Genomic DNA, 16,651 nt, shown 5'->3' with positions numbered 1-16,651 from the left:
GGGCACTATCACAGTGACCCAAACGGGGCAGCAGCCAGCTTGGGGTGGGGCGAGGGCACAGAAAGGCCCCTGAATGATGACATGGGCCACACGAGAGGCCCACAGAGGCCCCCTCTCCACCCTGGTGGCCCAGCCGCCACCTGGGCCCTGCCAGGCCAGCGCCCTGCGGTCCCCACCCTGCCGCCTGCTCAGCCTGGCAGCGTTCCTTTGCAGCCTCCTGCCAGCACAGCTAGCCCCCTGCCCCCACTGGTGTCCGTGCCAGAGCAGCATTCCGCAGGCCAGCAGAGACTGAGCAGGGAGGCTACTCAGCAGTGGTCAGGTCACACGGCTGAGGGGCACAGTGGGGCCTGGGCCTCTGGCCCCCACTCCTCTCATCTTGCGTTTCCCTAGTGCTGGGCCGGCCACCGTTAAAGGCTTGGTCGCTGCAGCTGGGGTCGGGTTGTTGCATCTCCTGCCCTGGGCCCCCGCCCTGTGGAAATCCAGAGGAGGCCACCAGGTAGGTATGGGCCAACCAGCACAGAGTAAAAAGGGCTCTGGGATGCCCTGGGGAAGGGGGGTGTGGGGGGCAGGGCTAGCTGGAGATCCTAGACTCACCCTCAGATCAAAGCAGCTCAGGCCAGAGGGTGGGGGTGGTGAGCGCGGCTGGGGTACGGGGGTTCGGTCTCTCAGCTGGGGTCGCTCAGGGGAGCAGGTGGAAGCATTTCTGCAGCTGGTTGGGGAGTGGGCGCGCCCAGCTTCCCCATTTCAGGGCCGCCTCCTACTCCGACCCCGCCTCTGTGGCGCAGCTGGAAGGCACCGAGATTAGACTCTCGGACGAACTTCCCGGCAAGAAGGGGGCTCGGCGCGAGAGAGTGAGGCCGGGGCCCATCCGCTAGGATGGGAGCAGTGGGACCCGGCTGGGGTCCCCTGCGGCCCGAGGCAGAGCAGGCTGCACCGGGACCGCGCACACCACGCGTGTCCGCGCCCCCCGCCGGCACGCAGGGCGGCCTGGCCCTTTAAGCGTCCAGACGGCGGCCCCAGCTGACGCGCGGGCTCCAATCGGCGCCCCGCGCCCCCCGCCCGCCGCGCCCGAGGCTCTGGGGCCGCAGCTGCTCGGCTGCTGGACTCGCCGCGGCCCTGCGCCTCCGCCCGCCCGGCCGCGCCCCCGGGGGCCATGGTCGCGGGGCCCTGCGCGGGGGCGGCCCCCAGCGCGGCGCTTCATGGAGCGGCCCCGGCCCGGCCGCCGGGGGCAGCGCGATCCCGCGGGGCCCTGTGAGCCCCCAGCGCCACGGCACCATGGTACGCAAGGCCCTGCCTGTCCCCCCGCTTATCCGCCCACCTGCCCGCTCTGCCCTCCCGAGCGCACGGCCCGCCAGCTCAGGGTGGAGTTGCTGGAGGGGTCTTCCCCCTCGCCGGTCTCCCCGACCCCTTCTCCCGGGTCCTCGCGGGCCGGGAATGCGGCGCTACGGCGCGGCCCTCGGCGGGGAGGGGGTTAAATTCCTGGGGTGGGGGCCCAGGCGCGAAAGGCTGAAGTCTTGCTAGGCGCGGGCGGAGGGGGGCGCTTCTCCGAGCCTGGGACGCCGCCGCCCTCGACTGGGTGATGGGGGGGAGGGGGGAGGTCGGATTCCCGCCTGGGCCTTGGGCCACGTGGGCGCTGGAGCCGCCCTGTTTGGGGATTTGGGGCGACTGGGCCAAGCCGGGTGTGTTGGGGCGGGACGTCCGCAGCTCCGGTCCAGACTACTGTGTGACCTTGGGCCAGTCCTCTGCCCTCTCTGGGCCTGTTTCCTGGGAAAGGAGTGGGGCCATGAACGCAGAAGAGGCTGACACAGACACCGCCTCTCCAAAAAGAGCAGCCTGGAAGTCATGAACCTGTGCCCCCTTGCTCAGTCTGGGCCCCACCTATGGTTACCCGGCAATAAAGATTGTCGTGGGCGTTTGGGGTGTGTGTGGAGGGGGTGCTGATGCAAGCCCAGGTTTCATCCCGGGGCCTCCATGGAGGTCAGGACAGGGAGCCAGCGGCTTCATGGCGCTGAGAGAGGGTATCCCTCAGATGCAGAAGGCTCTGGCCCTGGTGAGCAATCTCGGCAGGTGTCCCTGGCACCTGGGCTCCCCCCCCCCCCCCCCCCCCGCCCAATCCCCAGCCTGGCTTGCTGGGAGAGTTTGAGGGCAACAGGAGTGCCTGACCACTTCCCTGGTCTTGTATCTTAAATAGGCTGACCTGGTCTGGACTTGAGGATGGAGTGCACCTGGCTGCAGCTGGCACAGCCAGTGGGGAGGGATGTCTGCAGTTTCAGGGAACTGGCACATCTGGCTGGGGAGGCAGGCGCAGCTTGTGGGCCTTGCATGGGAGGTGCCAGGCAAGGGGGTGGCCGAGCCCTGCCGAGGTAGTTGACGGGTTATGGACTCAGGCTGGTTGGGTGTGCCCTGCCAATTAAGTCCAGCCAAGGTTCCTGACTGTGAGATTCTGGGGCCCCTCAAGGGTGCAGGGTGGTACTGGCTTGGGAGGGGGGGTACTGCCGTGGGAATAGCGTCTTTAGGGGCACCAATACCCTCCAGGCTAGCCCCTCCTTTCCTGCTGAGGCCAGAGGGCCCTGGGACCAGGTCTGTACATGGGAAGGTCGGGCACTGCCCTTTTTCCCAATGCCAGGTAGGCACCGGAGGGCATTCTGGGAAGGGGGATGCAGAGTGTACTGGGGCCCTTGTGGCCTAGGATGTGCTCCCCTCACCAGGCCTGGCTTTAACAAGCCCTTATCCAAGCCACTTCTGCCACTGTCTGGCCCCTGGTGGCCCTTAGGGGCCCTCTTACAACCCAAGTTGCATCCTGACTCCTCACTGACCTGCAAGTGGTAGCAGCTCTGGGGAGGAGGCCACAGGTTGCAGAGGGTAGTGGTGGGGTCTAGGGAAGCACAGCTGGTCCCCTAGGTCTGAGGTTCCCCAGAAGCCTCTTACTGCTCTTTAAGTCATTGCAAGCCGAGAAATCCATCCACATGGAGTGGCGTCCAGTCCAGCAGGGAAGGGGTGGGCTCAGCAAGGAGCTGGAAATCCTGGGGCTCTGCTGTTGTTCACTTGTGGGATCCTTCCATTCCGAGCCTCGGTTTCCCCATCCGTGCGGTAGGGTTTGGTCCCAGAAGATGAATCAGGATGAGTCAGAGGAGGGAGATGGGAGGGACTTGGCACCATCTCCCTGTTAGATTGGCCAGGCCTGGACAGGCTAGCAGTCCTGAGACAGAGGGGCAGATGGTTGGCTTCTTGGCTGGGAGGCAGGAGGCGTGGGAGAACTTGAGGAAGATGGTCTCCATGGTCAAGAGTCTGGCCAGACTGGGATCTGAGAGAGCATGGGGTGGATGCTGCCCTGGATATGCAGGGTGGGGCTCAGGGCAGATCTGGAAGCAGGTTGCCCCTGTGGCTCCTTGAGGTTCATCCTGACGCCTGGGGCAGATTCTCATAGGTGAACATAGATACCACCCCTGAGCCCAGACTGGGCCCACCCACTGCTGCCCTATCAATGGAAGGACTGTCCTGGGGCGTTGGGGCAGGCTCTGGATAGGCGGAACCAAGGTTTCATCCCAGGGCTTTCAGGGAGGTGATTGGGGGAGAGGAGCTGATGGCTTGTCGGCAGTGGGGCAAGGTAACCCTCAAATACAGGCGGCTCTGACCCAGCTAAACGGGGCCTGAGGAGGGCCCCGAACTGGAACCTGTGGAGTCGGTCCGGCCAGGCAGGTGGTCGGCAGATATTAACTGAACATCTGTGCACTGGACCCATGCACGGGACTGGGCAGCCTGCCTGTGTGCTGTCTACCTTTTGGGGAAGCTGCTGTGGTGGAGCCAGGGATGATTAAGCCAGCCCTTATTCTGGACAATTCACAGGTGCCGGATGTGGCCCAAGGACCTGCTAATCTGACCCTTCAGACTTTGAGGGCCTCTCTGAGGCTTCAAAGTAGTGTGACTTCCAAGATGGGGCCATCTTAGAGCCTCCGGGCCTGGACGGTACCTGACCTGGGGTCTGGGGGCCTAGAGGGAGGAGGGTCTAGGACAAGCCCTGGGGGGCTCCTGTCTCTAAGCACAGTGGACAGGTAACGCAGCTCTGTCCTTTTACCCCCACAGAACCCCTGTGTGAGGGGGAGCTGCTGGCAGCCAGGCCTGAGGCCATGGGCAGCAGACTGGTCCCGTTAAGAAGGGGCTGGCTGGATCCCACCAGCCTCCTCCAGCAGAACAGTGGGACCAGGCTCTGGGCCTGGATTTCTTCACAAGAATTTCCACCTCTGCAAGGCCTCAGGCCCAGACCCTGAGGCCTTCCGCTGGTGAGGTGAGGGGTTTCTGAGGTGCTACCCCCAGGGTGCAGTAGCAGCCAGAGGCTGAGCGGTGAGCTAATGAGCCTGACTTTCGTTCTTGAGGTGTCTGGGCTTGGGCAGGCATGGTTTTATTTCTACATGTGAGTGAGTATGAAGGAGAGAATCCACGGAGCTCAGGAAATGCTGAAGCAATGCTTGTGTCTGAGGTGACCACCTCGCCCCAGTTTGCCCAGATCGGCCCTGGTTTTAGCACAGAAAACCCCCATGTCCCAGGAAACCGCTAGGTCCCAGGCACTCCTAGACAGTTGGTCACCCTAGTCCCTGTTACTTCCTCTTTCCTTCTCTTCCCCTTCCCTGTCCAGGATGACTTCCTGTTTTGCAGGGAAGAACCGGGGGCCCAGAAAAGCTAACCTACTAACCCAGGAGCCAAGTCATGATTGGAGTCTGAGCTGTAAGGGGCAGCTGGCTCGGGGCTTGAGTCCTGGTCCCGCCCCCCACCCCCACCAGCCCTGCCCCCCATCCTTGCTTGAGCCTCAGCTCTTTCTCCCTAATGTGGAGCCAGGAGTGATGGGCAGGCTGCCTCCCCGGTGGTGGGTGCTGCCCGGGTTGCTGGCCTTGACCTGACCTGTGCCCTGTGCCCCGCAGTTGCTGGTTGAGAAGACGACAGACTCACCGGCGGCCGAGTTCTCGCTGGTGGAGGACGTGGCATTGCACTTCGCCTGCTTGATGGGCCGCCTGAATGAGCAGCGCCTCTTCCAGCCTGACCTCTGCGACGTGGACCTGGTGCTGGTGCCCCAGCGCAGCGTCTTCCCGGCACACAAGGGCGTGCTGGCTGCCTACAGCCAGTTCTTCCACTCCCTCTTCACCCAGAACAAGCAGCTGCAGCGCGTGGAGCTGTCCCTGGAGGCGCTGGCGCCCGGCGGCCTGCAGCAGATCCTCAACTTCATCTATACATCCAAGCTGCTGGTCAACGCGGCCAACGTCCACGAGGTGCTCAGCGCCGCCTCATTGCTGCAGATGGCTGACATCGCCGCGTCCTGCCAGGAGCTGCTGGATGCCCGCTCCCTAGGCCCCCCGGGCCCCAGCGCTGTGGCCCTGGCCCAGCCGGCCACTGGCTGCGCCCCGGCCGCACCACCCTACTACTGTGACATCAAGCAGGAGGCAGACGCCCCAGGTCTGCCCAAGATCTATGCCCGCGAGGGCCCTGACCCCTACTCTGTGCGTGTCGAGGACGGGGCAGGGGCCGCAGGTGGCACGGTGCCTGCTGCCATTGGGCCAGCCCAGCCCTTCTTCAAGGAGGAGAAGGAGGGTGGTGTCGAAGAGGCCGGTGGGCCCCCTGGCAGCCTGTGCAAGCTGGAGGGCGGGGAGGGGCTGGAGGAAGAGCTAGGGGGTTCTGGCACCTATAGCCGCCGGGAGCAGTCCCAGATCATCGTGGAGGTGAACCTCAACAACCAGACTCTGCACGTGTCCACGGGGCCCGAGGGGAAGCCGGGCACCACCCCGGGCCCGGCCACCATGGTGCTGGGGCGGGAAGACGGGCTGCAGAGACACTCAGAGGAGGAGGAGGAGGAAGAGGAGGAGGAGGAGGAGGAGGAAGAAGAGGAAGAGGAGGGTGGTGGCAGTGGAGGGGAGGAGGAGGAGGAGGAGGAAGAGGAAGAGGAGGGTGGCAGTCAGGGAGAGGAGGAAGATGAGGAGGAAGGGCACAGCGAGCAGGAGGAGGAAGAGGAGGAAGAAGAGGAAGGGCACAGTGAACAGGATCAAGAGAGCTCAGAGGAGGAGGAGGAGGAGGAGGAGGGGGAGGCAGGGGGCAGGCAGGGGCCGGCGGGGCGTCGGGGCAGCAGGGCAGAGCCCCCTCCCCACGGTCGCATGGCCACTCGGTCCCGAGAGAACGCCCGGCGCCGGGGCCCCCCTGAGCCTGAGGAGACCAGGCCACGGGGTGGGAAGAGGCCCAAGCCCGCGCCGGGAGCCTCTGCGCCGGCCCGAGGGCCACAGGCCACTGACGGGCTGGGGGCCAAGGTGAAGCTGGAAGAGAAGCAGCACCACCCATGCCAGAAGTGCCCTCGCGTCTTCAACAACCGCTGGTACCTGGAGAAGCACATGAACGTGACCCACAGCCGCATGCAGATCTGCGACCAGTGTGGCAAGCGCTTCCTGCTGGAGAGCGAGCTGCTGCTGCACCGGCAGACAGACTGCGAGCGCAACATCCAGGTGGGCCCCGCCGGCTCCGTGGGGGGGGGGGGGGGGGGGTGGTGGCAGGGCTGGGCAGCAGGCCCACTGACGCCACACGGCCACTGAGGCCAGGCACCCCGCGTCGTGCTGCCTGCGTTGCCCAGACAGACAGGCTGGGGAAGCCGGACTTACCCCTGGCCCCTGGAGCTGGCCCAGGCCCAGGGTGGTGGGGATAATGCCAGTGCCTTCCTGGAGGAGGCGGGCGGAACCGGCTTGGCCTGTGGAGACACGTGCAGATAGGACTGAAACAAACAGTACCCTTGGCCAGAGGGGCGAAGGGGAGCATGGGCTTTGGAGGATGAGAGGAGGGAGTTGTCTGAGTACTTGAGACTGGCGGATAGCCAGCTGCCAGGAGGGATGAGTCCGTGTTTTAGTAAATCCTAGGGCTGCTAGAGGGCCAACAGGTCCACCACCATTTATAGTTTCACAGATAAAGCGGGGCAGGGTTTGCCCAGAGAGGGCGCCATTTCCACTTGCCACAAAGGCTGAATGGAGCAAGGGGTGACCGAGCAGGAGAAAGCCCCTGCTTGCTGTCAGCGCTTTGGAGATGCCAGCTGGCCTGGGCCTGGAAAGAGGGATTGGATGAGAAATTTGGGAAGAGCAGGGGCTGCTGGGGCCAAGCAGGGGAGCTGGGCTGGTGGCCAGGCCCCGGGTCAGCCTGTGTGCCAGCCTGGCCTCTCAGGGTGTGGGCAGCACAGGGCCAGCCTGGCTGCTTTTGGCTTGTTCTGACCTGGGAGGGGATTGATGGGGCAGCAGGTAGGCCGGCGCTAATTGCCTGAGCTAATTGCTAATTGCATGGCCCCGTGGTGGAGAAAGTGTTACCCGGGGGTTACCTGGTCTCCTGCCCCACCCTCCTGCACCTGTTCCCACGTGCCTGCCTGCTGGGCAGCCCTTTGACTCTCCACCTGCACACACCTGAGCCTTCCTCCTGAAGGGGAAAGACGCATGTGCCTCTTCTGAGCTGGGCGCCCTGACCCATTTCTGCCCAAGCCTGACCTACTCCAGCCCTCTGGAAGAGTGTCCTGCAGGGATGTGTAGGACAGGAGGAGGAGGGGGGCCCCCAGGGTTCCCACCACCCTCCGTTCCCTCGTGGGGCCTGGTACCTCCCACAGTCTCCCCCACCTGGCCCTTTGGCACCTATCTCCTCGAGGATCCACGGGGTCAGGGCTTGGGTCCCCCCAGGGGGAGGCAGCAAAGATAGTGCCCCAGCTCCGCCAGACCTGTTACCATGGCCCCTCAGTAGAGAGATGCTTTGTTAAAATGAGCACCGAGGAGGGGCTTCCTCGTGTAGGTGGGCCCTGACCCTAGTTTGGTTCAAGGATGGGGGAGGGCCCCAGGCTGCAGCCCTGGGTGGGTGGATTACCATCCCCAACTCCCAGAACATCCGATTTGGCTGGTCGCTGGACATCCGGGGCTCTCTCGCCAGCACAGGTGAGGTGAAAAAACAGAGGTCCAGAGAGGGGCAGCTTGTCCCAGGTCACACACGGTCCTGACTCAGGACCTGGGGCCTAAAGTCCTCTTACCCCACAGTGTGTGACCTGTGGTAAAGCTTTTAAGAAGCTCTGGTCCCTCCACGAGCACAACAAGATCGTGCATGGCTATGCGGAGAAGAAGTTCTCCTGTGAGATCTGCGAGAAGAAGTTCTACACCATGGCCCACGTGCGCAAGCACATGGTTGGTGAGTAGGCCAGGAGAGGATGGGGCCCGAGGTCAGAGCTCGGCCAGCTGCTGGCTGTGCTGGGAAGGACTTCCCATCCAAGGGCGGTGTGAAAGCGTGAAAAGGCCCCTCTCAGCTGTGAAGCCTGGACAGGACTGCAGAGGTCAGGACTACCATGTATAGTTGGGCAGGTTGCACGTTGCACAAGGGTTCCTGGACAAGATGGCAGATGGGGACCAGAATCCAGCTGGCACACTGCTAACCGGACTATGTGCCACAGCATGGGGCTGTGGCCACCAGGGAAAGGAGCGCCTTTTCCTAAATCACGCAAAGTGACGTATGGGCAGACATAGGCCCTCAGTTTCAGGACAGGTGTGCCTCTCATTTTTTTATCACCTTCTTTCTGGCCCTCACAGGGCTTCGGGCTTCTCTGAACGCAACCCATGATAATGTGACACAGTAAGGAGGCCCCCCCAAGTGTGTGTTGGGTTACTCTGCCTCGGGCATGGCCGTCCCTCCCCTCTGTGGGCCTGGCTGGAAGTCTGCCCCTCCTTTCTTTGCCCAGTTGGGGCCTGGGGCTCAAGGGAGATATGGCCCTAGCCAGGCCCTCCCCCCCTTTCTCCAGCCACCTGGGAGCTGGGGCCCCAGGCTCGAGGTCTCAGCCAGGAGCATGCGGAGCAACCCAGAACTGGTAGTCTTCCTGGGCTTGAGTTTCCCAGCTCTGAGCTCTGGCTCCAGTTATTTCCCCCCAGATCTTCCTTGAACAGTTCGTTAAGTCCTCACCTCTCCGGGGTTTTAGGGGAGCACAGCTAACTCCCTCTGGACTGCTCAGTGTCACCCCTGTAAGGCCCACCTTTGAGGTTCAGTACCACTCCTAGCCTGTCTTTATAGAAGGGCATGCTTGAGGCCCACAGAGGCTGTGCAGGGAGCCAGTGGCAGGCCAGGGTTGAGCCGAGGCCAGTCCTACTTGGGAGTCCTTCAGTCTCTCCCCAAAGTTTTGGGAGTGAAGCAGCCTTGGCCAGAGGCTGAAGAACGTGAGGGCCTCCATGCTAGTCTGACCAGACTTGAGAGCAGACAGACAGACATAGCCCAGAGGGAAGAGCCCTCACCCTGAAGTCAGCCCCAGATCCTGGACCGAGGCTCTGAAGCAGACCTTAAAGTAGGTGGGCCTCCCGGGAGGCCCTTTGTGGGAGGTGGTCAGGCAGCGAGCCCCTGGGAGGAGCCATGGGGGTCCATCCCCCTGAGACATAATGGCCTGCCCCACAGCCCACACCAAGGACATGCCCTTCACCTGTGAGACCTGCGGGAAGTCCTTCAAACGAAGCATGTCTCTCAAAGTGCACTCACTGCAGCACTCTGGGGAGAAACCCTTCAGATGCGAGGTGAGCTCCTTCCTCTGCCTGCCCTGGGGGCCACCTGGACAGACAGGGAGCAGGAGCGGCAGCTGCCTAAAAACCTGGGAGTTGTGGGGAGTGGAGTCCAGGATTCAGAAAGAGGGGGGGCCCACCCTGATTCAGAAAGAGGGGGGGCCCACCCTGGTGTCCGCGGCCCCTGCCTCCCACTCCATCTTTACCTGGATGCCCACCTGCCTGCCCCCCCCCCCCCGATCCCCACCCTCTGCCACCCCAGCTCCAATGCAACCCCCACGCATTCAGGGTGGGCAGTCTCCTTGGGCTGGAACGGTACATGGGGTGGGCTTTCTGGAGAGGTGGAGAGAGGAACATCTCAGAGCAGAGACAGGGCTGTGGACGGGGATGAGGGGGGCAGGTCTTCCAACAAGGAGGAAGGACGGAGGGGCGGGCGGGGGGAGCTCAGCTTTAAGCATGAGGACTCCCTCCATTCTGTGGCCTTTTTCCACTTCTTGACCTCCATTCCCGCCTGGGCCCTGCCTGCCCTTGGCCTCTCTTCTGCCCGTGTGCTGCCCCACCCCAGGACCCCCTCCCGGTGTGTGTGTCCTCCCTGGGCCCTGCGGTCACAGGCAGGTGCTTCCCTTCCTGAAGGCTGCTCCCTCCTCTGCCCCTGGGCCTCACCCTCCCCCCCACCCTCAGAACTGCAATGAGCGCTTCCAGTACAAGTACCAGCTGCGGTCACACATGAGCATCCACATCGGCCACAAGCAGTTCATGTGCCAGTGGTGTGGCAAGGACTTCAACATGAAGCAGTACTTCGACGAGCACATGAAGACCCATACAGGTATGGCGGCCTCCAGGGAGGGACCCCTTCGCAGTCCTGCTCCGGAGGCCTGGGGTGGCCCCAACCATGCCCCTTTTCTCAACTCTGGGCCTCAGTTTGCCCTTCTCTATGAGGCTCGGTGCCGTCCTCCCTGCCTCCCCGGGTAGGGAGGCCCTGCGGATGCCGGGGCTGGGCCCCGCTATGGTTCTCTGGGCGTGGGGAGGCTGATGCAGAGCTGGGGTCTGGGGACTCCTCAGTTACTCCCCGGTGCCCGTCGCCAATGCCTAGGGGAGAAGCCATACATCTGCGAGATCTGCGGCAAGAGCTTCACCAGCCGACCCAACATGAAGCGGCACCGGCGCACGCACACCGGCGAGAAGCCTTACCCCTGCGATGTCTGCGGCCAGCGCTTCCGCTTCTCCAACATGCTCAAGGCCCACAAGGAAAAATGCTTCCGCGTCAGTCACCCCTTGGCCAGCGACGGCCCCCCTTCTGCCCCAGGCCTGTCCCCCACCCAGCCTCCGGCTCACGCACTGCCCCTGCTCCCGGGGCTGCCCCAGACCCTGCCGCCCCCGCCCCACCTGCCGCCCCCACCGCCACTCTTCCCCACCACTGCCAACTCCGGCGGGAGGATGAGCGCCAACAACTGACTGCCGAACCGCGCGTGCGCGGGGCCTGGAGCCCGGGGGGCGCCTCTGGGAGGGACCCCCCCACCCCGCCCTCTCGTCTTTCCTGTGGGAGGGCAGCAGCACTGGCCTGGCACTGCCGCCCTCACCTCCAGAGGCGGCCGGACACATGCTGCTCAAGGCCCCTGGCCCTGGGAGTGTTGCAGGCTGGTGGCCCCAGCGTGGGGGAAGGACACCTCACTCCCAAGGGCCCCCCCCCTTCAGTGACTCCTTGAAGCCTTTACTTTTTTTTTCTTGGAAGTGAAGGAAAAAGAAAAGAGGAAACTATTTCCAGCACCGCCCTCCAGGTGAGGGGGGTGCTGGAGCAGCAGGTACAGCAGGGAGGGAGGGGCTGGGGAGCAGGTGTGACGGGTCACTCTGCTGATGCCTAAGCCGGAGGGGGGTTGGCCAAGCCAAGCCTGGGTCAGCTTCGGTGGCTCATCTCTGCCGCCCTTGTGCACCCTAACTTGCCCCCTCATCCTGGGGAGTCTGGGGAAGAGTTGGAGTGCCAGCCACCCCCCACCCCCGGAAGGAGTCGTGGACCCAGTCTGAGGGCTGTGGACCCTGAGGCACAGAGCTTGAGTCTGGATGCCTGTGAGCGTGTTGTGGAGGAAGTGGCGGAGTGTGAAGGCTGCAGACCCAGCTTTGCACCGTGTGCAGTGGGGTAGGCAGGGGCTGGACCCCAGGCATTTGCTCTCCCGCCCACCACCCTGGCAGCAGGCACAGGGACCCTGAGCTGTACCAGGCTGCATTGAGGTCCCTGAGTCCAGGAGAGGACATCCCCAGAAGCGCTGGGCCTCAGGGGGCTGGGGGCTAGGCCCTGGGTGGGCAGACGGGCTGGCTCCCGCAGTGCCAGATCCCAAGGGCTGCAGTCGAAGTCCCTGCAAATGGGTGAACACCAGGGGCAGGGCCCTGAGAAGGAGGCATAGACAAAATGTTTTAAGGTTTCAAGGTGCTATCAGTGGGGCAGGGGGCAGGGCTGCTGTTCACAGAGCACCCCGTCCCTCACCAGCTGCCCTGGTCGTCTCTCCCACACCAGAGATGTGTGTGTGTCTGTCCCCATCCCTGCTCTGAAGGCAGAGGCCTCATCTTCCTAGGTCTGGCCACAACCCAGCATCCCTGTCCCTCCTGGGCCTCTGCGGTGTGGGCAGGGTACCTGTAGCACTGTGGGCGAGAGGAACCTGCACATTCAGGCCCCAGGGTGGGGGCAGGAGTTCTGGGGGAGACCCAGCCTGTGCCCAATGCTTGCCCCCACGAGGCTGGCACTAATAGGACACCCTTTTTTGTTGTCATTTAACGTCTTTATTCCTGCCTTTAAAATGGGGAGGAAGGTTCCATAAGCTACATGTTTCCTAGTTAAGCTCTTTCCCTTTGTGTTTATACGGTTTTGTTTGTTATACTCTGCACCTTAAACCCCCACAACTACCCCCACACCACCACCTTCCCAAGCATGGCTGGAGTGGGTAAGCCCAAAGGGGGACAGGGGCAGGGGGCAGGGGGGGAGTGGGCCCCATCAGCCCAAGGGCTGAGGGGGTTGGAACCCCTCTGACCTCCTTGTGAGGCCCATGGCGCTGGGGTGGGGGCTGGGGACATTTTAATCATCAATAAACGAAGCACTTTATTCTGTACAGATGTGGGCAGCTCCAAGAAGCCCAAGTGATTTGAGGATTCATAATCCAAGCTACACAGCCCTGATTGTTCTCTGGGCACAGAGCGGGCAGTGCCCTGGCCTACTTGCATTTGGGGCCGTGGCAGTAGTGCAAGCCAGAGCCTACAGACATGCCCTCAGACACCCCTGCTGTCCTCTGGAGAGAGAAGGTGGGCCCCTCACTGAGGGAGGAAGGCTCCCTGTCAGGCTCCCAATCGTGTAGCTCCCTTACCCCAAGGTTGAGGGTTCCAGGCTCCTGCTTTATTATAGCTCCCTCTCCTCCACCCCTTGATCTCTGGGCTTCCATGACGTCCTCAGGGTCCCCCGCCCCCCCTCTGTTTCCTCCTCTTCCTTGCTATTTCTAACCTCTGGACCCAGTGCCTGGCAGCTCTTCAGAGCTGGCTCATGTTTTCCCCGAAAAAGTTGATCTCCCCCAATGTGCTGTAGGTCGGGACCCCTTTGGGTTCCCCCAACCCCCTGTCGCTGACACCAGGGTCTCCCATGGGGACTGGTGGTCTTGTCACCAGCTAGCCCCACTACAGCTTTAGTGAGTGAGCCGGGTGGGGAGAGGGCGGGGGGGATGGGGGGGCTGGCCAGATCAGGTCCCCGTGAGGCCACACTTTGATAAGCAGAGGCTGGAGATGGCTGTTGTGGGGGGAGCTGGTGTTGAAACCCTGTCCCAAGATTTGGGTTTCCTGTTTTCATACACCTCTCCTCTGAGGGTGGGGATCCAGACAGCAGGCAGCCTGGGCTCTGGTCAAAATGGTCCTTGTAGCTGTGGGTGGGCATGGCCAAGCCCTCTCTTGGGAGGCCCCTGTCCCAGTGGGGTCAGGAGTCCTGGTCCCTGGTGCTAAATGCTCTCTTCCCCTCAGGCCAGTGTGGGTGGGAGCTCCTTTCCAGCCAGATCACAAGGGTCTGAAGCAATAATGGAACCTCAGCAGTGCCAGTATGGGTAGGGGTTCTTGTTTTACCAGCTTTTCCTTTTCCTTTTTATTTTTAAGACATTAACAAGCACCTGGATATTGGAGTAAGGGGACTGGGGCGTCATACCCACTTCCCAGGGCCTGTGGGGAAGGGGGCAGGGGATCATCACATCCCACTAGAGATGTACAGGGCGGAGGGGGTGGGGGGGGTGCCCCGGGTGCCCCTCAGTCCAGATGGACTTCTCAGCCCATTTGTCCAGAACTTGGGTCTGGAACCTGGGCCTGCCCCCTCCCCAGCTCCCCCTGGGCTCCCTGGTCTTGGGCCAGCTGGAGGTGAGCAGAGAGATGAGGTGGGCCTCAAGACCCCTGACCACAGGCTGGAGTTAGAGCCTCAGCCTCTGAACTTGGCAGGTGCTGCCACCGCACTCCTCACTGGGGGCCCAGAGGTAGCTGTGTCAGGTGTGTGTGTGGACCCTTGGTGTCTAGGGCCCAAGTGCGTGGGGGATAGCAGGAGGGTGAGGACAAGAGTGAAGGGGAATAAAGTCAGTACAACTGTCCCTTGGCCCAGCCTCTTCTTTACATGTTCCCCGCCCTGACTACTGGCTGGAAAGACCTAGACCAGAGCAAGGGCAGCACGGAGCCTGGCCGCTCAGCCGCAGACCGCATGGATAGCTGTACCCTGGAGCAGCTGCAGACCCTGTGTCTCTCCCTTAAGGGCGGGCTGGGCTTTACGAACACCCAGAGTTAGGAGCTGAGGCAAGAGCAGAGATGTGCCCCCAAACTGTTGTTTGGTCTTGAGCTGGATGCAGAAGGGGATGGAGAGAGGAGAGGTCTCGGGGTAACTGATGCCGAGGCTCCCAAAGGAGTGCCCACAGGAGGCCAGGCCCCCTGCGGTATGGTTCTGCGTGAGCCCCAGGACAGCAGGGACAACTCCGGCTCATGTGTGCAACACTTGGCAGGCAAGGGTGGTTTGAAGGAGCCAGCTGTCAGAGATGCTGACGTGGGCACGAGGAAGACGGCTAGTGGCCTCCAAGGAGGGAGCAGATGGCTTTCTCTGGGGACCTCTAAGAATTATTAATATCATTGCACAGGTAATATACAGACCTCTAAGAATTATTAATATCATTGCACAGGTAATATACAGAGCCCTGGCTCTGCGCCAGGTGGAACTCTAGGCCCTGGGGCTACACGGTGAACAAGGCCCCTGTGTTTGTGGCAACCGGCCCAGGATACGGGAGGAGGGGTCTGACCCTGAGCAGCTGGGTGAATTCACGAACCAGAGAGGAGGTGCAGGTTCTGACGGGCAGAGGCTGGAGATGGGCGTGGGGGAGCTGGTGGTGAAACCTGTCCCAGGACGTGGGTTTCCTGTTCTTATGCACCTCCCCTTCGAGGGCAGGTCCAAAGAGCAGGTCCCAGAATTTGGGGGCCGGTACCTTTCCGCACAGCCCTCCTTCTTTGAGCAAAAGGAACAGGCTCACTTAGGTCGCCGTGAAAATGAGGCTTGCTGATGAGGTCGCGCTGAAAATGAGGGCCTGGCTGCTCCCCTGCTCTCTTGGTATTCTGTCTCTCTGGTTCTGCTCTCCACCCCCTCTTGTTCCCCATCTGTGTGCCTGATGCCTCTCTGCATCTCTTCCTTCAGCCCCACCGCCACCCGCCTCATTCTCATACCATTTCCAACTTCACATTCTGTCCAGAGCTGCTCAGGCATGAGTCACGCTGGGCTAGGAGGAGGACGTTGGGTGGCGGAGGGCACCATGGCTGGCATCTCTGGAGCACTCATTCTTCCCCAGTTTTGCTCTTTGGGACCAAACTGCTCATTAACACATCGCGTCCTGGAGTGCAGGAGTATTTATACCCTAGTTGCAAGGGAGGCTGGGAAGGTGAGCATGTCTGGTACTTCAGGCAGGTAGGACTCACAATCAGAAAACGGCTGTCCAAACGCGCTGGGTGGCCACAAAGGGTCCCTCTCCCACCCCGATTCCTGGTCCCGGGACCCAGCCATCCTGAGAGAAACCACGGCCCACGCATACACACTGGGCACAGGTCTGGAGTGGACACTGAATCCTACAGGAAAGCCCCAGCCTGGCAAGGCAAATCTCTGTGCTGGCTCCATAATTGATTCTTCCCTAGACAATGTCACCACTCCACAGCATCAGCTGCTCCTGGGCACTGGGTGAGACCAGTGTGTGCTGTGAGCACCAGCCCAACACCACACAGCATTGTTTTCTGTAGAATCCCTTTTTTACAGAATTAAAATTTTTCAATTAAAATTTTACAATTAAAAATTTTCTGGACGTTTAAAAAGCCAAATATTTCTGGAAGGCCCTTTAAAAAAAAAAAACAAAAACAAAAAAAGCAAGGCTTGCATTTGCCTGTATCTCTTCCTTTCCAACTCCCAATGGGCAACCATTTCCAATTCAATTGGTACTTTTGGTGTTTACCCTCATGCCTATGAAAATCACGCCTCCGCAGCGTTAGGCATCATTTATTGATTTCTTTAACACTCCCAACACACACACACACACACACACACACACACACACACACACTACACACGGCTTCTCTTCCCCTTTCTCCACGTATAGTTGTATTATTATTTTGGGTGAGATGAACATTCAGTGTATATATTATTATGACTATTACGACCTCAACAAAGTCACATCATAGAATATGATTCCATTTCCTTTCTTGTACAACTTCTTACTTTTGTCACTTTTTAACATGTTATTTCAGTTTCTAGGCATTTATCACTTCTGTGTACCCAAAGTCTGCCGTAAATGCAACTCTCCTGATATGTGCACACCCATCAATTTCCTCTTGGCACTGTGTTTCCAGAATCCTCGCTCGCTCGAATCTGGGCTGGTTGATTTCCCCCAGCTGTCATGGTGGGATCTCCCACCCTTCTGAGGATTCCCTCTGCTACTTCCTACACAGATCTCCCATTTTCCTGAATCCTCTGTCTTCCTTTATCTGGATTTGCTTCCTTGATTTGGTGAAGCACATCCACAGGGGGCTTCCTGCAGACAGGCTCCTGGGCACGTGGAGACCTGTGGCCAGGCCCAAAGTGATCGGTCCTCCCCAGACCT

General features: G+C 61.2%; 1 protein-coding gene across 2 annotated transcripts; it reads left to right on the top strand.

Annotated features, from left to right (window-relative positions):
• Positions 1-362: 362 nt before the first annotated feature.
• ZBTB47 (zinc finger and BTB domain containing 47) lies at positions 363-14,122 on the top strand. 2 transcript variants are annotated; one of them, XM_053221590.1, is made up of 6 exons: positions 363-496; positions 4,917-6,479; positions 8,031-8,178; positions 9,424-9,539; positions 10,206-10,350; positions 10,618-14,122. In XM_053221590.1, the coding sequence occupies exons 2-6, from the start codon at positions 4,998-5,000 to the stop codon at positions 10,977-10,979; spliced, it is 2,253 nt and encodes a 750-aa protein (XP_053077565.1). In that variant the 5' UTR covers positions 363-496; positions 4,917-4,997; the 3' UTR covers positions 10,980-14,122. The 2 variants fall into 2 exon arrangements, with proteins under 2 accessions (XP_053077565.1, XP_053077564.1); XM_053221589.1 differs by lacking the exon at positions 363-496 and adding an exon at positions 1,069-1,278.
• Positions 14,123-16,651: the final 2,529 nt, after the last annotated feature.

Source organism: Acinonyx jubatus, chromosome C2, assembly GCF_027475565.1.
Source record: "Acinonyx jubatus isolate Ajub_Pintada_27869175 chromosome C2, VMU_Ajub_asm_v1.0, whole genome shotgun sequence".
Classification (NCBI taxonomy): domain Eukaryota; kingdom Metazoa; phylum Chordata; class Mammalia; order Carnivora; family Felidae; genus Acinonyx; species Acinonyx jubatus.
The sequence above is the reverse complement of the archived record's forward strand: the minus strand, read 5'-3'. Positions and strand labels throughout refer to the sequence as shown.